The following is a 27,429-nucleotide window of genomic DNA, read 5'->3' on the forward strand; positions in this document are numbered from 1 at the left end:
TGGGCTTCCCTCACAACCCTGGCTTTGTCCGGAAGGTCATCCAGTCTAATTAGCATATTACACTTTTATTATTATGGATAATATTTTAATAACTATCTATGGTGTCAGATGGCTACGAGGTTTAACTGGATAATCACTTAGTAAGTTATTGAATATCAAGGTGTACACCTGAAACTAATATAATATTGTATGTCAACTATAATTGAAAAATGAAAAATGACTTAAATTAAATAAATTAAAAAAAAGGAAACATGGAAGCAGAAGCCTCCATACTAACTCCTCCATCTCAGTAAGGCAAGAAGTTACACTTACCCAGCAACTAACAGGCGTATAGTACTGGCAGTTACAAGTGTGGACTGTAAAGTCAGATTGGGATCAAATTCCCTCCTGCCCCTGGAAGCAGCATAATGCTGAGGAGTTACTTAACTTCCCTGCACCTGAGTTTTCCTATATGTAAAATGGAACATGGATAGAAGGTAGCTTAGAGGGCTGTTATGAGATCAAATGAATCAATATATACAAAGTGCTCAGAAAGTGCTAGAACATGTCAAGTGTTTCATAAATGCTAACTATATCATTATCAAGCCTATAGACTCAGAACTCCTGGGGACAGGACAAAGTAAAGGGTAGGCGGTAATACCTCTATCTGCTCTCATGTCTACTAGTATAGGTGTGGCTTGCTTTGGGGGGCTTTTGGAGCCAGACCTGGGAGAAGAGTGACGGATATACTACAAAACTGTAATCTTTCTTGCTACTGCTATCTCAGAAAGCTAAACAAATAAAAGCAGCACCCAGGCCAGGTAGCTCAGTTGTTTAGAGCATCAAGGTACATACAAGAATCCTATATAATAAAAAACTAATATGCAAATCGACTGAACGGCTGACCGACCGGTCGCTATGACGCACACTGACCAACAGGGAGCAGATGCTCAATGCAAGAGCTGCCCCCTGGTGGTCAGTGTGCTCCCAAGAAGCCCTGAGCTGGGCTCATGGCTGGCAAACACAGTGGCAGTGGCGGGAGCCTCTCCCGCCTCTACGACAGTGCTAAGGATGTCTTACTGACAGTGTAGGCCCGCTCCCTACGGGACTAAGTCATCAGTCAGACATCCCTTGAGGGCTCCCGGACTGCGAGAGGGGGCAGGCCGGGCTGAGGGATACCCTGAGTGCATGAATTTTGTGCACCAGGCCTCTAGTCAACCAATAAATGCATAAATAAGTATAACAACAAGTCCATGTTTCCCTCTCTTCCTCTCTATCTCTAAAATAAAATAAAATAAATTTTAAGCAGCACATTTTACATCCACCACAACTGAATAGCCAGTGTAGCAGAATTCCAGTGAACTAGGTCAGCCCCAAATTGCCCAAATATCTCTTTTTAAAAAGCCCTATTAAAAAATCCTGCTAGTTAGGAAGTCACTCTAGTTGTAGATCAAGGACATCATCTGTGCTGTTCCTTTGCTTATTATAGTGATTCTCAATATTTAACAAATTTTCAATTTTTTGTTTGTTTTTGTATTGCCCCACCTTCTGAGTTCATGATCCCACCCTAACACTAGATAGCCTTTTCTGATTGTGGCATTATAAAAATTACACAAATTAAACTTTATTTTCTCTCTCTTTTTTTTTTTTTAAATCTGAGAATTTCTCAATGCTCCTCAAGATAACTAGAGATATATAAATCACAGTTTCCACAGTGTCTTGGCCAAGGCTTAATGTAAAAATTTGGTTAACCCTGGTAATTGGGCAGCGAAATCTCTGAGCCCTGTTCTTCATGAATCTCTGAAAATTGATACCAACTCTAAAGGGGAAGACAAATAAAGTCATAAGGTTGTTTGTTCTCAAAAGAGGCCCCCAGCCACTGTTTTTGCCTCTAGTCTCATGTCCATTCCTTGGGTGGAGGAATTCAAGAAGCAGGGTAGGGTCGAACAATCACTGAGTGGGGAATGGACTCTCCAACTCAGATCTTAAGGGAGGACTTTACCAGCGGGGGGCGGCGGGAGGCAATATTAAGAATATGCCCTTCTGTGTCAGTAAGATGTCTGTGTAAAACAAACATCTCGCAATGTTTTTAAAGGGTGGAAATTGAACTCTCAAGTGCAACATAGAGCAGATAAGCAGGGAATATTTACAGAGTGACCAAGTGGTGAATTTTCACTACTGACTAATGAACTTCATTGATATCAGGTTATGTGGTTGGGTCTCAATCTCGATAAAGGAGTTTGCTGGGGTGTGTCAGATATGACACAGCTTTTTCCACAGTGATCGGTCTGGAAAGAGATTTCCACACCTTGAAACCAATATAAAGGGTAGGAGCTGCTCCAGGCAGCCTCACTTGCTCCAGCACCTTCTTCCCTTCCAACAAAATGAAAACCCTTGTGAGTATTTGTTTATGCTTCTTTATACTCTTGTGGTGGCTGCCTGCAGGGAATGTTGATATCCAATATGCCTTAGATTTCAGGGTCTTTAGATATGCACTGCATGCTTTATAAGTGATTGAGTAAATGATGTCTTTGTTAGGAATAGTGTTGAATATTAAGTCAAATATTTATTTGTTTATTGTCTAAATTTTGAAATGTTTACTGAAAATACAAAGAAAAAGTTTTGGAAATACCTAGAGAATTTTAATGTGGAGAATTTTTAAGAATAATTGTTATTATGAGCTTTGGAGGGAATGTAAGCATTTCAGGATAACTTCATTTACTATCTAAAAGAGAAGTGGTAATCCTAATAATAAAAGGCTAATATGCAAATTGACCAAATGGCAGAATGACTGGTCGCTATGATGCACACTGACCACCAGGGGGCAGACACTCAATGCAGGAGCTGCCCCCCTGGTGGTCAGTACACTCCCACAGGGGGAAGCACTGCTCAGCCAGAAGCCAGGCTCATGGCTGGCGAGTGCAGTGGCAGTGGTGGGAGCCGGACATCCCCCAAGTGGTCCCGGACTGTGAGAGGGTGCAGGCCGGGCTGAGGGGACGCCCGCCCCCCCCCACCCCAGTGCATGAATGTCATGCACTGGGCCTCTAGTTAAAAATAATAACATAAAAAATATTAATAATAATAGCAGAAGTTATTACCAAGTGTATACTAGGCCTTATGCTAAACATATCACATGAATAATTTCATCTAATTACTTCAACAACTCTAAGCTGAGTAGTATTACCCAGTTCTACAGAAGAGAAGACTGAGACGTGGGGGAATGTGATTTTTTCCAAGCCAGTGAACTTGGGATTTAGGCTAGAAATGTACCTGTTTTAAACCCCACTTACAGGAGAATCCTGGCAAAGCATCCCTGTCATGACCCCCTCTACCCCTCCAACCTATCTCAGTCCAGCCCCAGTCTCCATAGTTCCTCACTGCAGTGCTCCATGGCCAGTGGACTATGGTCTGATCGATATCAGAATTCCTTGCCCCAGTCTCTATTTATTCTCATTTAGAAGCCACGGGAGAAAGCAAAATGATTAAGTACCTCCCCACTAGGTGTTAAAGACTGTCAGCTTAAAGAGTTAACCTCTCCCAGGAGCCTCTTGATTTTCCAAGAGGAGACCTAACCAGAAGCACAGACCTATAGCTGTGGTATAGTGATTACAGTGTTGAGTGGGTGGTTATTTGGAGGCAGGGGGCACTTCCTGAGCTCTCTCTAATCGTACCACTAAGCTGGTCAGTCCTCCACCCACCTGTTCACGCCTCTGTATTAGACCCATTAATAGAATACATAGGAGTGTCAGAGGTTACTAGAACCAGCCTGGAGTCAGAGAAGATGTGTCCCTATGCAGGTTGGCAGGTGGGATATCTGCATACAGATCTTTGTCAGACACTCCACCCCCAGCCATCAGGAGAGAAATGTTATTGGCAATATAGAAGGGGCAGTAGAAAAGTCCCACTGACAGTTCTTAAAAATACTGGCCTCTAGCAGATGCCCTCCAGCAGCAGTTTTCAGTGATAGTGTGGTACACTGTGATGTCAGAAGAGACAGCACAAAACCAGGATCAGAGTATTGGATTAGACTTTTACACAGCTAAGTGTCAGAACTGCCTCAGTGTCAGTTGGATGGCCTATGGCCTAACCTTTCTCTGATGGTAACACTAAGGCATAGATTGTAGGAGAATAAGGTTTTCCTTGATGTCAGCCTCAAAAGTTAGCCATGTCCCCAAGCATCTTATTTTCATATTTTCCCTTAAAAAATCCATTGTGTTTACTGCCTGTGAATCCATATCCAATGTGTTTTACCCTCCCACTTCCTTTTTGTTGTTGTTGTTAATCCTCACCCTAGGATATTTTTCCATTGATTTTTAGAGAGAGTGAAAGGGAAGGGGAGAGACAAAGAGAGTGAAATATCCATGTGAGAGAGACACATTGATTTGTTGCCTCCCACATGTACCCCAACCTGAGCTGGAGTCTGAGCCTGCAACCGAGATACATGCCTTTGACCAGAAACAAACCCCAGACCCTTCAGTCCAGGAACTATCCACTGAGCCAAACTGGCCAGGGCCCCTTTTCTTTTTTCTTTTCTTTCTTTCTTTCTTTCTTTCTTTCTTTCTTTCTTTCTTTCTTTCTTTCTTTCTTTCTTTCTTTCTTTCTTTCTTTCCCTTTCTTTCTTTCTTTCCCTTTCTTTCTTTCTTTCTTTCTTTCTTTCTTTCTTTCTTTCTTTCTTTCTCTCTCTCTCTCTCTCTCTCTCTCTCTCTCTCTCTCTCTCTCTCTCTCTCTCTTCCTTCCTCCCTTCCTTCCTTCCTTTTTTCTTCCTTTTTTTCTTTCTTCCTTCCTCTCTCTCTCTCCCTTTCTTTCTTTCCTTCCTTCCTTCTTTCTTTCTTTCTTTCGTTCTTTCTTCCTTCCTCTCTCTCTCTCTCTCTCTCTCTCTCTCTCTCTCTCTCTCTCTTCCTTCCTCCCTTCCTTCCTTCCTTTTTTTCTTCCTTTTTTTCTTTCTTCCTTCCTCTCTCTCTCTCCCTTTCCTTCCTTCCTTCCTTCCTTCCTTCCTTCCTTCCTTCCTTCCTTCCTTCCTTCTTTCTTTCTTTCTTTCTTTCTTTCTTTCTTTCTTTCTTTCTTTCTTTCTTTCTTTCTTTCTTCTTACCAGAGGACACAAATTGACCTCTTGCAATCCAAAGCCAGAATGAACCACACCAGGGCATTCCCATAGTAAAACCAGTTATTTCTCACTGCTCCCCTGCCCTAAGTTCTTCCTGGCATAAGAACACATGCTATGTAGAAGGTTTTGATGTTGGAAACTGGGTGACAAAAAAACCCCACAATAAATACCTGTCAACCAAATGAATGTGTGTATGTTTTATACTTGGAACTGTTGACCATCCATGACCACACACCAGTGCCTTTAGGTTATATTTTCTGAGATATTTATGCTTGTCCTGTCCAGTGTCCTCTCATGTCTCTATCTTCAATGATTACCTTATTGGGAATGAAAGTGACTGGTCTGTTTTTCAGGTGTTATTTCTGGTGGTGCTGGCCATCTTTGGAACACAGTCTCATGGATATGAGGTGAATTGATTCATTGCGGATTTTCTAGTTTGGAGATGTTGGGAGAGGAAAAGGAAGATATAAGATAATCTGAAGGACAGTAGAGAGTCCATATGACCTATTTGGGATAGAACCCAGAAATAACCAGTAATGGAAACAATGAGATTGATTATTTTTTTTCCAATGGCAATACCTTAAAAATGTAAACCATTGCTTTAAAATGTGGCCAATCTCATCTTTCCTGTGATATCATTGCTTCTCCATTACAATTGTCCACTATGAGAGTTTTACATTCTTATTTTAACATGTGCTTTTTGTCTGGGATCCCAGTGGAGAGGTTTTAGTCTTCAATTTCTTATTCATAGAAGAATAAGGCTCTATTTTGCAGGGAGGGATTCTTTCAAATGCATGTGACTTATAGAAAAACCATTTTGTCTTTGTGGTCTATGTAGGTTTATAACATCATCAGCCCAAACAACAATGGTGGCAATATTCAGGAGACAGTGACAATTGACAATGAAAAAAATAGTGCCATCATTAACATCCATGCCGGATCGTGCTCCTCTACCACAGTGTTTGACTATAAACATGTAAGCTGCAAATGAATTTTTATATTATTTGAATTCTATAATCTATTCTGCGAGTCCATCAGAATGTCCTTACTTCTGCTTTTCCTTTTAAATAATCAAGCTATTAATGAACAAACAAACAAAATCATTTCTGAGAAAAAAAAACATGACAGGAAACATACACGTTTACTTGACCTTTTCAGGTGGAAATTGAAAGCATGATGATACTGTCTTGCTAAAGGCTCAGAAATAATGAATAAAGCCCAAAGCAATGCATAGCACTCAGACTCTAAAAAATATTTGTCAAATAAATAAATGAATGAATTGGGGCTTCTCATACAAAAAATTGTTCAGAGAAAGAACAATCATGAAACAGTCACAAATGACCAGAAATCCATGTAGGCTATGCAATAAATCATGCTTTTTTTCTGTAAGCATGTTTCTTCTGTATGTTAATTAAAACACCAAACTATTTCCAAGTTTTAGTTACTGTTATTAACAAAAAATCTCAGAAACCTGCTCAGAAAACATATTCTGTCCTTTACCCATATATTATTTGCTTATTTTCTGGTTGTTCACTGTAACTACGAGTTTGTTTTTACCCAGGCACAGAGTTATGCACTGTGGATATGGGTAGGTTGTCATCCATCTCACTAGATGTCTAAATACATTTTTCTTTTTGTCTTGTACAAGCATCCTCACATGTTTCCTCCCCATTGGTATTGGGAGTTCCAGGACACATTTGAAAGTATAGAGTCTTTGAAAAACATTGTTTAAAAGGAAGTTCTAATGAAATTGTTTTTAAGCAGATTTCAAGAAAATGCCAAAAGTGCCTTTTAAAAAATGAAGTGGTGAGGATTTAAGCTTCTTCCATGATCATCACCATTGGTCTCAGTCTATTTTTGAATTTTAGGAACTGAAAATGTGTGAGAATCAAAAAATAGGAAGCAGAAGGGTTTATGTTATATACAGTCTTCTAGGCTGTCTAACTATCTGGAACTCTGAAGAGTACCACTTTAGATGAAGATTAGATGCCCTTAGGTTCCTTCTGGCTCCAAGTTCCTCACCCTCCATTGCCCTTCCAATTCCAACTTCTTCCAACCCATCCCTACCCAGCCAGCTTGGGTTAGAGGTGGAGAAAAGGTGGAGAGAAGGTGGTAGAGAAGGGAAGAATAGATGAAGCAAGTATGTATGGGGGGTGATGGTGGGCGTGGGTGTGTTAAGGAGAGTTTCTAGACCAGCACTGTCCAATGGAACTTTCTGCAATGGTGGAAATGACCTACATCTGCATTTCCCAAAAGGGAAGCAGCTGGCCCTTGTGGCTATGGAGCCCTTGAAGACAACAATCTACCTATACCCACAGTGCACATCTCCGTGCCTGGGTAAAAGTGTGACAGAGGAAGTACATTTTCAATTGTATTGAATTTAAATTTAAAGAGCTACATGTGCCTAATAACTAACATATTGGAAAGCTCAGTTCTAAAAAATATTGTATGTACTCCAAATCGAGGAGAGGCTGCACAAAATCAATAGAGACAGAGCTGCTGCTTCTCAATCTTTCACATTGCAAACTGTAGACCCTCATTCCATAACAAATCATGTGGCCCACTTTTCAGAGACAGAGATGACAAGTGAAGAAATAAAAATACTATGTCAAAGAAGTTAAATGGATAGGGTTTAATGCAGATTAAAAACCAGTCATGTGCACTCACTGTGCATGCTCAAGGCTTTCTCAAGGTCCACACGTCATTCTCATCAAGTTCAGAATCCAGGGAATTGGGAGGGGCAGTAACTGTGCTCTTGCTGCCTCAGGGTTACATCGCATCCAGGATCCTCTCCAAAAGAGCCTGCTACATCATGAAGATGAACCATGATGCCATCCCTGCTCTGGACCAACTCAAACGGTACATCTACGAGAGGAAGGTAATTCTGGAGTGGCCCTAAATATTCCATGTTCTTGAGCCAGGAAAAACTGGTGACTATGGAGAAATGAAGAGGGTAAGGGATCACCATTTTATATCTTATTACTATCCACTTATTAGAGTATTTTCACATTTATTGCTTTTGATACAGGAGTACATCTCTTAGATTGATTTCTAGCATAGAGCCCTCAATACAAGAACTTGTAGTAAATCCCAGTGTTTCTGTAGAAAGGACTGAACAGCTTCTCTTTTCAGAGCAGGGATCTAAGAAACAGTGAATGGCAAAGAAAAGGAGTGAAGTTATAATATTCAATGATACAACATGCAAAGAAACAATATAGTATAGTGAGAATAAAAAAAAAATTCATGAAGTTAGACCTCTGGGATTTAATTCTCCCTCCCATTTGTGCCACTTTGGGCATAGGAATCACCCTCTCTGGGTTTCATTGTCATCACCAGCAAAATAATATCGGTAATAATGAGTATTCTCTGAAGACTAAGTGGTCAGGAAGAGAAGATGTCTTGAGATTCCTGACCACCTTCTATTTAATAACCTGAAAGAAAAAAAAGTAACAATTGAGAATGAGGTATACCAGATTATGTCAACATATTTTTACCCAATTCCACTCTATTATACTGATCTAGGCTCTGAAGACCATGTCCTCCTACGAATACACCTGGGTCAAGTACAACCCGCTGCAGTCTTTGATTACAGACATGAAATGGTTCTTTTTCGGGTCACCCATTGAGAAGCTCTGCAAACACCTCCCCTTGTACAAGGCAGAAGTGGTTGAAAAACCACGTGAGTATGAATAAATCATTTCTTCACCCAATCTATACTAATAAAAGGGTAATATGCTAATTAGACTGGACATCTTCCAGACATCTGCTGGACGTCCTTCCAGACAAAGCCACCTTGGTGGGGGCCGAGGCAGAGGCGGTTAGGGGTGATCAGGCTGGCAGGGGGGGGGCAGTTAGGGGGCGATCAGGCCAGCAGGGGAGGGCAGTTGGACATCCCCTGAGGGATCCTGGATTGGAGAAGGTGCAGGCTGGCCTGAGGAACAACCCCTGTGCATGAATTTTGTGCACCGGGCCTTTAGTATTATCTGAAACCTCTAATGTGCCAACACTCTACTAGGTGTTGTGTGAAATACAAATATAAAACATGACTCAATCTGGTTTGCTTTGGGAATTAAATACTGACCACATGTGGATATTGTGCTAAATGTTAGGTGAGATACAGAAATGGGTAAAACTTTGCCCCCAAGGAACATATAATCTGGCAGAGAAGTTGACCAGTTAATACAGAGAATTGAATAAAAAAAGATTCCTGGATGTCAAGGAAAACCTGAGGCATGTGCCCTTACCAGGAATTGAACTGGTGACCTCTTAGTTCATGGGTCAGCTGGGCTTTACTGATATTTTTTTTTATATATTTTATTGATATTTTACAGAGAGGAAGGGAGAGGGATATAGAAACATCGATGAGAGAGAAACATCGATCAGCTGCCTCCTGCACACCTCCCACTGGGGATGTGCCCGCAACCAAGGTACATGCCCTTGACCGGAATCAAACCTGGGACCTTTCAGTCCACAGGCTGATGCTCTATCCACTGAGCCAAACCGGTTTCGGCTTTACTGATATTTTTATACATAGTTTCTAAATACGGAAGAGAGGCCAGAGCCAAAGAGGCTGGGCCGCAGATGTTGCACACAACAACACAAATTCCCCAGAGTTGTGGGAGGTAGATAAAGACAAAAAGAATTAGCATTCAATACATTTCTACTACCCAGGAATAAAAATTTAGTTAAGACATTTTCCTTTTTGTAAGGTCATTAGCATTTGTAAGTAAAGACACATAGCATGCCATTAATGCATAGCATCAATTGAAAGGAGACAGACATCTTTCCCAGGAATTGTCAGTCTATTATCCTTTGCCGTACATGTATAGCTAAAATCTTGGGTAACATGAAATTACATGTACAACCTCTCGTCAAGACATTAACGAAAGGCTTTGATTTGCTGCATTCTGATAATGCATTTCTTAATCATCTTTCTTAAAAAATGTTCCCCCTTTTCAGATGATGCCGGTGCTCATGGCTGCGTAAAGGCTGGGCTCCTGGGCATCTTTGGGATTTCCATCTGTGGAGGCATCAATGTTTAAGCATCAGCCCACTGGTTGCATCTTTTCAAAGAAACACGCCCTTTGGTTTCACCTCAGAAGACAAATTAAATTCTTTCCAAAAACCCCAACTAATTTTGAGATTCAGTAGTAAAACATAAATACCACATTTACAGCTATCTGAGTGTTTGCTTTTTTTTGTAAATAGCAAAGGGGTGTCAACTGATGTTTATGTCAATATATAGAGGAGAGAAATTGCTAGAATTTCAAGTCAAGTACACAAAGTGTGAAAATTTCCAAATAATATGGCTGGGTCACGTACAGGCTTGTTCGTGGGTGCAAGTCTCCATCTTTACATCTGTTCACTGACCAGCTGCCCCTTTGTCTGTCCAACACCCTAGGGCAGCCCGGGGGAAGCAGGGGCTCAGGTGGCAGTGACCTCCATCTAATGAAGGGGCATGGATTTGGGGTACCTTTAGCAAAAACTTGACTTGTTATTTATTTATCAAGGTATTATTTAAGGGACACCCTAAGAGAGGCCTTTAGAGTTGAGACATTCTAGGAGAGGCCCCTCCTCTTTCAGACCATACAGGCTGCAATTTTGTGGAATGCATGTGGAGGGGAATGCCAGTAACTCGAGAGAGGACAGTGCAGGCAGAGAGGGCTAGACCATCATCTGCAGGAGGAGTGAGGCAAGAAACTTTATTGTTCTAACCCAGAAGGAGAAACAGTACCCAATTTTCCAGGTTACAAAGCTGGATCTTGGGTCAAAAGGTAGAAGGTAGAAACAAGGAGCTTTTTATTAGCAGATGGGAGTGCTGAGCCCCTAAGTGCTGGTTTCAGGCCAGTAGTCCCGTGTAGGCGGGTCCATTCTCCACATGGTGGACCTGGAGGGTCAGAGCCCAGGGATCTCCCCGCAGATGGAGATCCCCATAAAGTACAGAAGTTGGACTTCAAAACATGAATCAGGGTCCACTGACAGTGCAGTACCTTTAAGAAGAAAGAGAAGCATTTTACAAAATAGTTACTCAATCACTTTCAGACCCCAAAGTAGAGTGGATATCTTACATCCTGCACCTAAATCGGATGTGATGTTCAGGAGAGCTCTACTAGTAAGAGATTAAAATGGGACTAAAATGGGAGCTCTCTCCTGTGCTTCAAAATTGGCCCTGCATCCCCCCCCCCCATTTCTATTCTACTGACCTTTAATCATACTCCCAATCCCCAGCCCCTCAAATTCTCCCTGTTTTCCTGCTGGATCCTCTTGTTATGAAAAAGCCTTGTTCATTGGGTTAATTTATACTAAGATGTAAGTGACTGGCAGTAGCCTAATGGGAAAAGATTACTGACTATATCTGGAGTAGTAGGTAGTTTTGAGATATTACCTGGTAGCTTTTCAAGCTGACCACCACTGATCCCCACCATATCCCCAGCAGGGGTGCCAGCCTCTGAGATGCTCCTTCCCCAGTGCGGTCTACAATTACTAAGGTCCTGCATTCCAACCTCTCGGAAGCCCGAGAAAGAGGGGGACTGAGCACCCCAAAGCAATGGACCTGTAATGGTGGGACGCCAGCCACTGGGTGACTTGGGCAGGAGTTGATGAAGCTTTGGGTCAAATGAGGGTATCTACCAACTGTCAAATCCCACTGATGAGATGGCGGCCCTTAACCATCTGGGAAAGCTAAGTTCACTCTGCTTCCTGTTCTCAGTCCTGATGACAACAGACCATCTCTGCCACCAGGGAAATATATCCCAGGCCACATTATTTTTATACCCAGTGGCAAAGAAATGGAATAGACCCAAAACTTGTCATTAGAATTGGTCAATGACCTAAAAATTGTATTGCACCTTTTGTTTTTATACCCAGTAGCAAAGAAATGGAATAGACCCAAAAATTGTCATTAGAATTGGTCAATGACCTAAAAATTGTATTGCACCTTTTGTCTCACCAAAGGTCTTTGGTTTCTAGTTAAGTTCCTAACACACCTTCTTTTCGCTGCTGGGCAAAGTAGGTAGGGACCTCTCGGCACATGTCCTTGATGGGCATTCCGTACTGTGCTAAGTTCTTGACCCGGTTGGGTAAAACAGTGTAGGTCAGGCCGCGAGTGGATGGATAATGCTTTAAACCCTGGAAGAGGTGGTATTTGAAAGTGGTGAGACAGCATATGGAGACGGTGCAGCAAGGAAGAAGAGACAAGGAACGTATTTCAGCACACTTGGGTGATTCATTTTACAGAAATAGCTGTAAACTCAAACTTGCCCTTGTTTTGTCTTTAGCTGCAATATCTTCTCTAGCCACAAGGTGATGATATTACTCCAGAAAAATCTGTGAGTGAGCCTGTGTGTCTTTGTTACTGGGTTTGTATTCCTTTAACTCTTCCTAATTCCACAACTTTCCAGCCTCCATTGCTTTTCTCAGCTGTGATAATATAGAATAGTTTTAAAATTATATGTTATTTGTATATTATGTTTTACTTGCTATAAACCAGAGGAGTTAAAACTTTCTACCTCTCTTTCTATGTGACCCAAAGTGCATTTTTTCCCAAGTTCAGTGACTCTCCTGCCATGGGCATTAATGTTGCTTAAATGATCTGGGCAGGTTACTAAAGCAAATGGCAGCATGTTTCAATGATTTGCCAATGACTTCCTGCTGATTTTTAATTTATTTGACTGCCTTTGTCATTTAAGAGGCTGAGGGGAAGATAGTTTCAGCAGACCTGGTTTATTTCATCTAAAGATGATATGTATGTATGTAATAGGCGGGGGGTGGTGCAGGGAAGGAGAGAAGGCACGGAGATGTGAGCACTCTATTCATTTACTCTAATACTTATAGTCAACAGTTTATATTCACTAACATGTAGCTCACATCCCTTTGGAATACATCAAAATTATGCCATTGCATGGAATTTTTATTGATCAGGTTATGATTTGACTTAAGTGGGCCATAGACTGGACTTGGGGTCCTTTGCATAATGGTAGGATTTCATGGACTTTAAGCACAAGTATGAACCAAGTTTTCTCTGTGTGTATACCATTGTCCCAGGAGCTTGGGATGAAGAATTGGAATATACCATCTTAGGAGAGGACTACAGGGACCTGTCTCACTTACCTGGGGGTCCAGGGCCTTGATAATATCATCCAAAGTTGGGAAGACAGCTTGGTCCATCTTGGCCAAGACACAAGCCATCTTGCTATATATCTTAGCCACCAAGAGATCCTTAAAGCAACACAGCAGAACCATGTCATTCATCAGTCACAGTATTAGTGGGATCCTACTCTCCATCAGAGCTGGCAAATAGCTGTTCTTTAGACTGTGATGTAGAGCACCCCAGAGAGAGTACCCCTGGGCACCAGAGTGTAGAGCCAGCAGCAGGACTGGCAATGCCCACAGATCCCTGCTGCTTCTGAGTGCCATGTGGCACTGTCCCTGCTGCAGGCACAGGAAGGAATCTTCCAGGACACTCTACACACTACTGATAGACTGGTGGGACTGGAGAGAGGCCAGTAACAAAGCTGACTTTAAGGTTCTGATCTGGCTTTCGGTCCTCAGGCCTTCCACCACAGGTTGTCATGACGATGAGACGATGAGACGAGATACTACGTGAAAGCATCCTGTGCATTACAGAATGTTCTCTGAATGTACGGGCTGATTAGAATCTTTGGGTTATACCCTCTAGACTCGGATTCTAGGCCTGTGTCTGCCACCAACTGCCCCTCCATGTGGCCCTGAGCCTGTCATTTGGCTTCTCTCAGCTTTGGATCAGAGAAGTGGGTCCCTGGCTGTGTTTGACTGAGCCTAAGAATACTTCACCTGCATTTCCCTCCTCTAGCCAGAGCAGTTCTGACTCCTCTGTTCTATATAATGGATTTCTATGGAATATATTGTTTGAAAAAAAGTTTCTAAGGGTTAACACAGAGTTGGAAATCACTAACCTGCATTCGCTTTAGGAGGGTTCAGGAGATGTCTCCTTGAGGAAGTCAGGGCGGTTTAGGTGAAGAGTGAGGGAGAATGTATTCAGGAAAGAGAGCATGGTAGTAGATACAAGTGGGAGCAGAGAGAAAGCCTGCATTTGAGGTGTCTGTCCTGAGATGTCCAATGTGAAGACAGACAGAGGGGCTTCTAACCAGCAGTGGCTGGATGTCGGAGGGTCTTCTGGGCTAGAGAGAGGACTGTGGGTTCTTACTTCCCAGAGTCCTTTCAGGTATAGAAGGCAGCTATTGATGCAAATGAGAAGACCCAGGCACAGAAAGGCTGAGTGATGTTCCTGTAGTTATAGAGCTTTTCTATCAGAGAGCCAGGCCAAGGCCATAGGCAGTCGCTCCCTAATCCTACATCTTTCTGCCACATCTTAACTATCTAAGGACACAGGCAGGCAGGTTAAGGCAAGATTTCTAAAAGCGAAAGTAAATCATTCTTCTTTGTAAGTAAACTGATTAAAATCTGAGATCAAGACAAAAGAACTTTTATAGTACATACCACTTATAAGAAATAGGCGTCCTGTAAATGGCTCTCTGTTTTCAGAGACTTCCAGGAGCCCTGTGAAGTCAACAGCTCACAGGAAGCAAACAAGCATGGGATCCCTACAGGCTACAGAAGTTCCTCCTACAGTTGCTGGATCAGGAGAAAGTCACACAACTGGAGGAAGGCTTCTAGTCCCTGACCTAGAGACAGGTAATACCATTGAGAGCCTAAACCTAGAGAAGGCAAATGTAGACAGTGTCCTCTTCTCTCGGGCAAAGCTAAGGCTAAAGTTTGGATTGTGATGAATGTGTTCCACATCTTACATTCTTGTAGTCCATGAGTCCATCCCATTCACTCAAAACATTGTTGTCTCGGATGCTGACCATACCTCGGATGGCACTGACATGGATGCTCTGGGTCCCCACAGACCCATCCAGAGGATGGCTGTTACTGATGGTCTGGAGAAAACCAAGCAACAAGGGAAAGAGTTGAAAGTCCAGAGTTTCTGCTTTGCCCATATCTTGCAGGTTTACAGGGACACTCATAAGACATTTGAGAAAAGTCACCCTAGATTATCACTTATGAAAAACTTCTGCTTAAGGAAGACTACACAGATTGGGTCCCTCTACTCTCACTCACCGTCAGGGCCAAGGATGAAGTTAGGAGGAAAATCACTAGGATGGAAGACACAATCTGAAATAGAAACAAATATTAATGCACCCTGGTTACCTTAGTCTCAGGCGAGTCTAGAGCCTGGAACTCAAAGGGCCCCCAAAGTTGGAGCCTTCTTAAAATTATTTTCACAGATTCGTGTATCCCTGGGGCCCCAATGTGCACCAGAGGACTGTTTGGTGTGGTTGATACAGGATGTGCTGGCTACTCAGAAGGCAAAGCTTTATCGTTTGCTCAAGAACCTATTTTGTTTTGCTCTATATCTACTGCCAAATGACTGGGCTGAATTATTAGGCATCTTACCAACCACTTTACCTGCACATAGGACAGGACCACATTAACCTAAATCATAAAATAAGTGATAATTCAGGTTCTCAGTCTTCCCTTTCTATACATTCCTCTCTCCGCCCAACCACTGGGGACTCCTCCCTGCCCCCTCAGGCATCTGCTGTCCTCCTCTTTCCTTTCCTTTTTCTTCCACCTTGCCTGAGAAGAAAGGACCAGGCACCACTTATTTACACCTCATTTGGAAATAGATTTTACTCAAATGTTATTAGTTCTTGAGATCTTTTCAGTGACTCATTTTCTCTTGGCATGGTTTGCCTTACCTGTTGAGGGAATTCCAGGCATCAGAGAGTAAGCGAAAGAGAATTAGTAGGGCAGAAACAAGCCAGGATAAGTGTGTGTGACAGTGAACCTTTCTCTACTGAAGGGTCACTCAGCTTAAGTGCACTTAAACAAACAAAAATCAACAACCTCCTTCCCCATCCTCACAATACCCTATGCAGTATGCCACATGCCATGACACCGTAAAAGTGAGGTTCATCTTCAAAGGAAAAGAAAACAGCTCCTCTATGAACAATAATCATAATACAATGGGACCAATCAAGGAGATACTTGAGATGCAGATAGCAGTAATATTTTATTAAACTATTCTGAGAGTTGGGGCCATATATCAAATACATGTGAAACTTTCCTTCACTGGCAATTTTTAAATACAATCAATCTAGGAAGAGAGAACCCTAAACTATGAATATCTACTCAACCCCCGAAGATTCTTTTAAGAAATCAGTTATCAGTTCTCTTGGGAAATACCCATCATTCAGGTGGATGTTCCAAAACAGAGAGGTTTGCCAACAGAGAGGTTATGTGTCAAATTAATGATTAGAAATTCTATTTGGGTTTAATTTAAAGAGTCCCTAGGAGGGAAAAAAGAAGTGCCCCCTGGCAATTTTGATTCTGAAAACACAATCATCTGCATTTGAAATCAGAAAATATACTTACAAAGTGTTTCATATTGCCTCTCTTGCAGACCCCATGCAACTGTATGCATAATAGAATTTTCTATGTCCCGTTTATTTTCTAAGTCTGGTTTATATAGTTCTGAACTTTTCAATTATTGCCATAATAAAGGACTTTGGGTAGTTAACCATAATCCGGATGTCATGCAGTGGGGAAATAAGGCAAATTTATGTAATCACAGTTATCACTTTTCTTAAACTACTTCTAAATATTTTCTTTTTACTGTGCTACCTCTACTGGTTCCAAGGCAAACATGGCATATGAACAACTCTTTGTGGGCTGGCATGCCCATGACCTTAACAACTAAGGTAAGAATTGCAAAAATTAGATTCTGCAGAATGGTCCTGATACAGCATTAGTGAATTTAGCCTTTCAACTTCTCAATTACAGACAAGTTCTATACAAACAGTGGCGGGTTGAGAAATATCTTATGAAGCCAAAAGAGGCAGATTGAAACTATAAGATTAGATTGAAAAACAATTTGGTTAACTCTTCATCCAAACCCAAAATCACAAGGTTGGTCTTTCAATGCCCTCTGCCCACCCACGAGGCTGGCCTCATTTTACCTCTTCAAACATCCGCCTCTAGTTGACTTTCTTGACATTCTGATATTTTGTTTTCACTGTATGGCTTTTCTCTCTCCTGCCAGCTTTCATTTAAGGGCTCCTTTTTTCCATAAAGGACCATTTGACTAGCCCTTGAACTCCTAAGACCATGGGAACTCCTTTCTATGTTGAGTCAAGCATCAATTTAGGCCTTTTCATATATGATCTTATTTTTTCTCAAGCTCTTGATTGGTAGTGACCCAACTACCTGGGTCAAAGTCCAGAAGGCCAGAACCAAACAGATCATTTTTTTCTGGGAGAAAATGAATTTATGGGTGAGCTTAGTCACAAAAGTGATCAAAGGGGAAAGACAGACATCTCAGACCTTATAATGTTAAATGTAAATCAGCAATGGGAAACTGAAGTAGATGGGCTTTGGGGACTATCAGGTGACCCAAGGCTCAAATATCATACCATTATCTCCATTACTGTCTGAGGTTGAAAAAAAATACACAGAGCACATATCCAACAGTTAGTGATTGAATAAGTAAAATAGTTTAAAGGAATGCCTTTCATTATTTTGCATGTAGATATCCAATTTTCCCAACACCATTTATACTGTTTTGCTTACTATAGCTTTGTAATATAGTTTAAAATCAGGATGTGAGATGTCTCCAGCCTTGTTCTTTCTCAGGATTGCTTTGGCTATTCAGTTCAAGGACTTGACATCATCAATAAATTAGAAAGGTGCCCTACAGAATGGCAGAAAATATTTGATGATATATAAATAACTCATGCAACTCAATAGTAATAAAGCAAATAATTCAGTTAAACAATGGGCCAAGGACCTGAATAGAACTTTTTTCAAAGAAAACATATAAATGGCCAATAGGTATATGAAAAGGTGCTCAACATCTTTAATCATCAGGGAAATAAGACCACAATAAGATATCATCTCACATCTATTAAGATGACTATTATAAAAAAGACAAGAGATAACAAATATTGATTAGGATGTGGAGAAAAGGGAACCCTGATACAATGTTGATGAAAATGTAAATTGGTGGAGCCACTATGGAAACTAGTATGGTGATTAGTCAGAAAATTAAAAGTTGAACTAACATATGACCCAGCAAACCTACACCTGGGGATACATACAAGTAAATTAAAATCAGTATGTTGAAGAGATATCTGCAGACCTAAGTTTATTGCAGCATTATTCACAATAGTTAAGATATGGAAACAATCTAAGAGTCATTGACTTATAAATCAATAAGAAAATGTGATTATATGTGCATATGTACACACATGTACACAAACAGAGAAATATTATTCAGCCATAAAGAAGAAAGAAATCCTGCCAGTTGCAACAATATGGATGAATCAGGAGGGCATTATATTAAGTGAAATAAGCCAGATGGAGACAAATATTATTTGGTATGACTTATATGTGGAATCTTTTTTAAAAAAAGCCAATTTCATAGAACCAGAGAATAGAATGGTGGTTTCCAGAAGCTGCAGAAAGGAAATATGGGGTACTGTATGTCCAAAGGTACAGATTTTCAATTGTAAGAATAAGTTTGGAGGATCTAGTGTACAGAATGGTGCTTATAATTAATAATACAATATTGTATATTTGAAAGTTGCTGAGAGTTGATACACACACAAAAAAAAGTTACCTGTGTTAACTATGTGAGGTGATGGATGGCTAATTACCTTGATTTTGGCAATCATTCTACAATGCTTATGTATATCAACTTATCACACTTTTCGTAAATATATATAGTTACTAGTATACTTGTCAATTATTCCTCAATAAAGTTAAAAATAAAAGAACAACTTTCAGGGACTAATGAAACAATAAGTGCTATATCCAAGGAGGTTGTGGAAATGTGGAAGAACTAAAAGTTAAACCATCTGTTTTGTGAGAAATGCTATAGAGCAATTAAATTAGCATCCAGAAGGGATCTTAAAATCCAGTGTGGATGCTCTAATGAAAATGATGCAGAAATCACCAGGAGAGAAAACAGGAAGGATTGTGAGTTGCAGGATATCAAAGGGAAATGCAATTGTATATATTAAGTAAGACACTTTATCACCATCATTGTTATGACTTCATTTGCTTCTTATTACCAACTGTGAGTTAGGAGGAGCAGCAATTGTTAACCGAGTTTATAGATGAGGACAGGCAATCTGTGGACTAACTCTCATTAACCGAGACCCAATCCCAGCTCTGCAGTAACCACTTCTATCAGGGCAGAGTTTAAATTTGAATCCTGGTCTGTGGATTTCAAAGGTTTCAATTATACCCATTTTCCCCAACAATGGGCTGCTTTTGGGGCTCATTAGCTTTAAGCTGTAGATTAACAGAGCAAGGGTCTTGAGGAACAAAAGGTCTATAATTTGCTTTTCAGTTTACCAGGCGGAGCAGCTAATTTTCTTGGAGTTTCTCCCTAGGCAAACAGGTGCCCGGAATCATTAAAGTCACAGATAGCCAAGCACCACTCCTCCTATCCCTAAGTCCAGGTTTGAGGAGTACAGGGAACAAAAATAAAGGCAGTTATGTCATAGAGGCAGAACCAGAGATGGCCCCAAATGTGTTTCTAATCATGGACATGTCCAAAAAAGAAGGGGCACTTAAATAGGAATGCAAACAAAATGGAGAATGGAGTCAGAAAATCAGGCCTCAAGAAATCAGAAAGCCATGAGGTGTACAAACTCTCTCACTTCTAATTCCCCACTCATGAGCATCTGGTGTGAGGGGGTGTGGATGTCGGAGGATAGTCATTTAACTTCCCCCCAACCCCAAACATTCTCCCTGTAGGACTAGGCTCTGGGGTCATGCTTTGAATTCATTGGGGTCTCTGGTGAGTAATAACAAAATGTTTAGATTATCTTACTCACGTAAATGAGTCTATTATTAAAGGAAATGATTATTATAATGATGTTTGAATGCTTGTTAAAATATTGATATGTAAGTTAAATAAACTAATCAGCCATATATTCAACTCTGTATTTAGTTCTGCAAAGGCCAACAGCCATGTGCACAAAGGAATAATCAATGTATTCAAACCATGGAGTCTCATTAAGGAATGAGCTTTGGCCAAAACAAAGTTTGGAAAACACCTCCCTTTGGCCCTATATTCTCTCTTCTATTTTCAGTCTATTCCACAGACTCTTACAGTCTTGCTACTTCAATTCTCAAAAGTCTTCCGAGGACTTCCAGGATTTGAACCCCTGTTTTTCTGTTCTTTCCAACTTATGCCAAGATGCTAACCACATCTGGCTACCCAATGTTCCCCATTTACATCCCATGCTTTCATAACTCCAGTCCCGGTTCATGCCTGCAGACTCCTTACCCTACTTCTTTTTTCCTACTTACATTCTTCATTGTGCTGTATTTATTTATATAGTTGTCTGATCAGGCTATTAAATTGCACATTTATGTCCCTAGACTATAATTTCCATAACATTAGAGATTGTTTTACTCTCTGCTGTTGCTCTAATATATAATATTCAGAACAGTACCTGACACAGAGTAGGTACTCAAAAAATACATTTGTTAAATGAATGAACGAATGAACGAATAGACTGCATTGATGGTGTATTATTCCCACCCCCATCTCTCTTCTGGGGTACTTAGCAGTGTCTGTTGAATTTTTTAAAAAATTATCTTTATTATTGAAGGTATTACAGATGTCCCCTTTTTTGTTTTTGTTTTTTCCTTCTCATTGATCCATTCCACCCTGTACCTGCCCCTCCCAGGCCTTCATCACCCTATTATCTGTGTGCATGGGTTATGCATATATGCATATAAATGCCCCTGTTAATCACTCCCCTCAATTTATTTAATGTCAAGTCATAGAGTCAAGTATCTATAATAATAAAAGCATAATGTGCTAATTAGACCGGACGTCCTTCTGGACGTCCTTCTGGATGACCTTCCGGACGAAGCCGCCCCGACTCAGTAGAGGTGGCTGCCTTGGTGGTGGGGGCCGAGGCAGCCACTGCAGTGGCAGGGGCCGAGCCCCTTGCATGGATTTCATGCATCAGGCCTCTAGTAGTATGCAATACAAGGAAAATGGACCTCTCCATAAACTCCAATTATAGTGCAATTATGAGATTAGCAGAGAGGCATTAATATTTTTGTCCCTGGATTATTGGGCAGGGGGCGGGGGGAAGAAAACGGAAAACAAAAGCCAGGAGTCTGCAAAGTTGTTTGCCTTTTATCTTGCATCCTGGAACTTCTGGCAAGAGCAGGACTTCTTTGCCCGGATCCCTTGCTTGGTGTTTGCTAAACACCCTTTGATTTTTTTCTGTAATGTACCTGCCACCTGCTGCAAACGAGAAACTTCCTCATCCTTATTTTACATTTTCTAGTTTCATCTTGGAATTTAGACTTTTATATTCATCCCTGTAATGGTATTGATATTTTACTAACCTTTCCAATTTTGCAGAACACAGTGAGCATCACAGCTGAGGTGTTCTTTTTTAATTCACAAAGTTTTGCTCAGGCCCCTCTATTCTTGTATTTCTTCCCTAATCTCTAAGAAAATAAAAAATGTAAGTCAATAATCAATCACACAATTTCCGCCAGAAAGCAACTCTCCTCCTGATATTCTTGTTTTGTTTGGTTTGATTGTTTTTAATTAGTTGTCCTTTTCCAACTCTGATACACAGTGAGGTTGGACTTGGTCCAGGTGTCACTTGTTTGACACACGCCTTTGTTCAATTAGGAGTCTCTTCATTTGTTTCCTAAGGCTGTTCTCAAGGTCCATACCCACTCCCTTCTTTCTCTGCCTTTTGGATTTTCTCCTCCCAGCCCCCTTTACTGCCCTCATCTCACCATACATCCTGAAACCCAGATGTGGGCTTCTAAGGCCTGACTGCCCAGCCCCATGCTGCTCCTGTTATCTCTTCCCTTTCTGGCTGTTTTCCTGCATGTTCTCTCTGCCTTTTCTTTTGTCCTCCCTGATCCCAGATCCAAATATTTTCTCCAAAGCAGGCACCCCTGAGCCTGCATTTCCTAAGCAGGTACAATCTTCAAGTAAACCTTATCTTGCTGCATCTTGCATCTATCATGAGTTACTTATCATTATTTCCACCCAACTTGCAATTGCTTGATGGCTCCCACTTCTTCCTGAAGTTCATTCCAGATAATGAAATTGCATCCAGGATCCAGTGTACCTTATCTTTTTTTTAAATATATATATTTTATTGATTTCAGAAAGGAAGGAAAGGGAGAAACATCAATGATGAGAGAGAATCATTGATCAGCTGCCTCCTTCACACCTCATACAGGGGATTGAGCCCACAACCCAGGCATGAGCCCTGACCAGAAATCGAACCATATCTCCTCCATAACTAAGAGTTTCGATATAAACTTAATACATAAACATGTTTGTCATCTATTCCTCTCCCAGGTCTTCACTTCCTTCCTTACCCAGCTTGAATTCTATGGGCAATTATTTTGATCACTACCTTAGATACAACCTCTACTCCCTTGCTCCACTCTTGCTTCAATGAACTCTCTTGATTAAACCACATCTTTGCCCACTAGCTGGAGAACACATGGTCATACTGAGTGGTCTAACGTTATAATCATGTTCACTTATTCTAATGTTCCTTAAAACTGACAAGCAATTGTACCATATTCATCAAGTTCAATCATACTCTCACTCTCTTAGACAATGGTGGCATGGCTTTTTCTCTCTCCCTAAATGTCCAATATGTCTTCCCCATCCTCACTCTCAGATGATTATCTTGTATGGTTTGTGCTTCTCAACTCCATTCCTGGCCTCCCAAGATCTTTCCTGGATTGCAGGGGGCTGGAAGTCTAAAAACTTCATTTCTAGGACCCTAATACCAGCTTCTTTCTGGTTAAATTCTGACATAAGATTAGAAGGAAGGAGGAGGGGAGAAGACATTCTAATATTGCCTCTTGCAATCAGCTACAGGCTCCAGCCTGCATGCTGCAGTCACATCAGCATTTCTGGTAGCTTCTACTGAAAGGAGACAAGATTGGCTTGCTCTGTATTAGTAGTGACTTCACCAGAAAATCAGTGGTCCCCTTACAGATAACACCCCCTTTTCCATCGACTTCTTCAGCCCTCCCAGTTCCTTGCATTAAACTTCTCTCTGCTTCCAAGTGTTTTTGTTTTCCCATTAAACACTGACTAATAAACCTTGCACCTTATTTTATTGAGAATATGGAAGTGATCTGAAAAGAACTTTCATGTGCTCCCACCACCATGTCGGCCCCCATGTGTATAGACTCTAATTTGTCTCCTATTGCTAAAAATTGGATCACTAAAGTTCACCTCTGCTTAGGTTCTAGATCCCATTCCTTCCCTCCCATTCGTGCACTTCTCCATCTCTTATCAATTTCTCTTCCCTGTGTCTTCCATTTTCACGTCTCTTCTGAATTACTCCCATAAGCAAAAATACATGCTATTATTTAAACTACATTCAAACGAAGTAAAACAATAGTAATGACAGAAATAAACCAAAAGAAATTTAACTATTGGCAGCATTTCCCATACTATGTGCTACTCCTTTTCTTTCCTTACATTTAGAGGAAAATTCTTTGAAAGAGAGGTCCATACTGTCTCCTCCCTGACTCCTTTGAGCCCACTCCCATCAGGTTTAAACCTGAATACACTGCTGAGAGGTTTCCTCAGTGTTAAAAGGAAAGTGCCAGGCAAACCAGGACTGGTTGGTCACTCTAGAGGAGGGGAGAAGGTGTCCCTGCAGAAGTTGGGTCAAATGCAAGTGCTCTGCTGGAGAGGCCCTGGGGCCAGGCTGGGAGAGGCCTTGCAGGCTGGGTCAGAGGTTATTTTTTATTGTCTATGCCAGGGGAGGGCACCAGAGGGTCTTTAAAAGGCCCTTTCTAACTCTGGCTGGAGAATGAGCTAGAGGCCTATAAAACTGAAATGTGGAGACTTGTTATCTCCATGTAATAGTAATAAGTGTTATGAAAGGAGTCTGGTTTTTATGAGCTTCCAGTCAGATTCATTCCAGGTCCTTGGAGTGGGGGTGGGGGGCAGGTTTGAGTTACTGCTGCCTTGTCCCTTGGGGTTGGACACAATGGGGAGATTGGGACCTACCTAATTTCAGTTAATATAGGCATTTACTGCGAATTGCTAAGTGGGTGACATCAGAGTGGTTTCTCGATAAGGAGAGAGCTTGTCAAGGGGGATTTCTGCGCCATTTTCTACATCAAATCAATAGAGGTGCTAATCCTCAATCTAGATAGCAGAATAATTCAATTACAGACTTGGGCTTTAAACCCACAGCAGATTAATCAACTGTCAAGGACCTCAGCCGCCAGCAGACAGGCCTTGATGATGAAGAATGCCAGATCCACATGGCAGTAGACATTCCAGCTCCTTGTGCCATGGACACAGGGGCAGTGCCCAAGAGCTCCCGGATGGCCTTATGGCCAGTCACCATCATACCCCGGGGCCTGGAAGAAACCTATCCTCTGCCAGAGCATAGAGTGGAATCTCTGGCCCAGGCTCTTTAAGGCAGAAACTACAAATCTAGAAAAAGAGATTGGCAGACAGACAAGCATCATCAAAACAGTTTTGTCCTTTTAAAAATATTTTTTAAACATCTGGAAAATAAAGTTGACCCTAACATGCTCACAAAAGCTATGATTATTCTTGCATAATCCCTCCTGATATTTTCACTGGGAATTTATCTATGAACATAGTTTCTATAAATAAGTTTGTGTCTTGAGAATTTTTTTACAATCATATATTTTAATTAATCATTCAAAGAGGTTGGGGGGTGGTGAGTAAATTAGATGAATCCAGGATAAACAAGGAATCACTTTATAGTTATATGCTTAATGTTGCAATGAACATCTTTGGGTGAAAACATTTTTTATCCTCTTGTATTATTTCTATAAGATAAACTCACAGAAGTGGATCAAAATCAAAACATTTGAAGGACATTGTGATTTATGATCCACATATCAAATTGTTTTCCAAAGCATTGTATTAATTTGCACTTCCACTCAAAGTGTATGAGTATACACAGCAATAAGTATTACCTGTAAGGGGGTCTGGGTTTTATGAGATCTACTTTTGTCCTTTTGCATAGTATAGATGAAACATAGTTTATTGAATAATTCCTCTATTCACCAACAGAGAATGAGTGTGCCTTCCCCAGACTGTGACAGGTAAAAAAAAATGTTTATAATTTTTGTCAATCAGATTACTTAAAATGACATATTTTTTTTTACTTTGAATGTCTGTAATTAGTGGCTATTTACATCTTTTCATACATTTATAGACCGCCTGATTTTCTTTTGTGAATTAATTACTTTTATACTGATTTTCTTTTGTGAATTAATTACTTTTATACTTCTTTTCAATAGTCATTTAAAAATTAATTTATCATAGTTTCCTTACATATTATTCTTTCATTGCAATACTCTTCTTTCAGACTTTTAGTTATCTTTTTAAAATTTTGTTTATGGTCTTTTATTGCACAAAATTTTCTTAGTTTGATGTAATCAATTTTATCATACATTTAAGGCTTAGTTTTGTGTGTTTTTAAATGATTTAAAAGCCTTTTCTACCACCAAAATGTTTTTCTTTAACACTATGTAGTTTCATTTTCTAAGTTTAGATCAATAGTTCATTTAGGATTTAGTTTTATGAATGTGTGACTTAGGTTTTAATGGACAGCCAGCTGTTCCAATCCCATTTACTGAGTTATTTCCCCATTAACTTGAAATAATATCTTTATTGTATGATAAATTTCTATATTTACAGGTATGCTTCTAGATTGTTCTATTGTGTCACATTGATCAATTTGCTTACTTCTGTGAAAAATACCAGTTTTTATAACTATAGGTTTACAATATATTTATTTTTACTTCTTTATTATTTTTCTTTATTTACAAATATTTTTTGGATTTTGATTTGTGATAGGCATTTTACTAGGTCAAAATAACAGCTCCTCTCATCTCTCCCTCCCCCCTCCCCCCCATATTCTTATTTTTCAAATTTATCTGGGCTATTCTTGCCCATTCAGTTTTCCATATAAGTTTAGAATCATCCAATGAAGAGTTTTTTTTATTGGAAATGCATTGAATGTATTAATTAATTTAGGGAGAAATAACAAATAATTTTTTATTTGTAAATTAGTCCTATTTTCCTTACCATCCTTGAACTGCAGCATGCCGTTCACAAAGCAGCCACCAGGTGGGTGTAGGAGCAAAGAAGGTGAAACAGGCTCAGTAATAATGAAAGAGCCAGACAGAAAGAGGTTGCAATTATCTGCCCTTAAGTCCTTGCACTTATTTTGTATAGCTGACAACCCTTTCATTTACATTATTTCCCTCAGAATTGGCAAAGAAAAAATTCCCCGTTTTATAGATGAAAAAATAAAGCCCAGAAAGTGAGGGGACTTCTCCGGGCTATGCGGCCACTACAGGAGGATGCAGAGCCCATGTCCTCCTTCCATGCCAACTCGGATGCCCTTTCCACTACATCCCATTGCAGATTCCAGATTTTCCTTCTCCACACTACCCAAAAGGAATACAAAATAAGTAGAAACTAAAATAGAAAGCAATAGCCGAAAAATGTGTGCAGGAACATCATCCCTAAATTCAAAATTTTGGCATCATCTTCCATGGGTTTCTCAGCTCCATTTACTAATTTAGGCCGCCAAGCCTGTGCATTTTTCCTTTTTGGCATATCTCACCACTCTCTTTTCTCTCCTCCCGGCATCATCTTCATCTCACTTCTGGCTGGCACCTATGACCCCAGGTTTCCCCTCCAATGCATCTCCTTTGCCAAGATAATAATTTTTGTTAGAGATGAGGAAACTGGGGACAAACAAGGATGAGATGACTTGGGTTGAACAGGAAGCTTGTGGGGTTTCCAAAGCAGGCAGGACCTTCCAGGAACATTTGGGTGTGTTGATGCCCAGATGCTGAGATACAGGGAGCTGAGACATGGTTCAGATAATCATCTCTATTGGATTACCTAGTGGGGTTTGGGGAGGGAAGAAGCAACAGGAGGCAGGTGAGGGGCTATCCAAAGTTAGGCAGGCATGAACCTTATGGCTTTTTAGGAGATATAAGTTTCTACCTTGTTGAGCAACAAGACCACAGCTACTCTCAACCATGGCCTTAGCTTTGGAATCAATTATGCTCTGGGCCATGCAAATTCCAGCAACTTGGAGCCAGGGATCTGGTAGCTCAGAGACTGTGCTGCTTTGACTGTTTCCTGGTACTGGTTACTGAGCTTTTTGTCACATTCCTTATGAATGGGGCTTTATTTTCCACCCAGGCCCAGTCATGGTCTTGTACCTGAGCTCAGCCCTCAGTTCCTCCAGCTCCAGAATATT

The 27,429-nt window shown here is 40.7% G+C and overlaps 2 protein-coding genes across 2 annotated transcripts; one reads left to right on the forward strand and one right to left on the reverse strand.

Moving 5' to 3' along the window:
* Nucleotides 1-3,760: 3,760 nt before the first annotated feature.
* On the forward strand, nt 3,761-10,125 carry GKN2 (gastrokine 2; the record flags this gene model as incomplete). Its single annotated transcript, XM_080684954.1, has 6 exons — nt 3,761-3,776; nt 5,369-5,490; nt 5,922-6,059; nt 7,851-7,961; nt 8,606-8,762; nt 10,043-10,125. 6 exons carry the CDS (start codon nt 3,761-3,763, stop codon nt 10,123-10,125), a joined length of 627 nt encoding a protein of 208 aa, XP_080541080.1.
* An 853-nt stretch (nt 10,126-10,978) lies between these two features.
* LOC308256125 (gastrokine-3-like) lies at nt 10,979-16,536 on the reverse strand (the record flags this gene model as incomplete). Its single annotated transcript, XM_080684122.1, is given in 7 exon segments — nt 10,979-11,073; nt 12,070-12,211; nt 13,193-13,300; nt 14,869-15,003; nt 15,185-15,238; nt 16,502-16,516; nt 16,519-16,536. Coding segments are annotated over 7 exon segments (567 nt in total).
* Nucleotides 16,537-27,429: the final 10,893 nt, after the last annotated feature.

This window comes from Plecotus auritus, assembly GCF_963455305.1.
Source record: "Plecotus auritus genome assembly, chromosome: 8".
Taxonomy (NCBI): Eukaryota; Metazoa; Chordata; class Mammalia; order Chiroptera; family Vespertilionidae; genus Plecotus; species Plecotus auritus.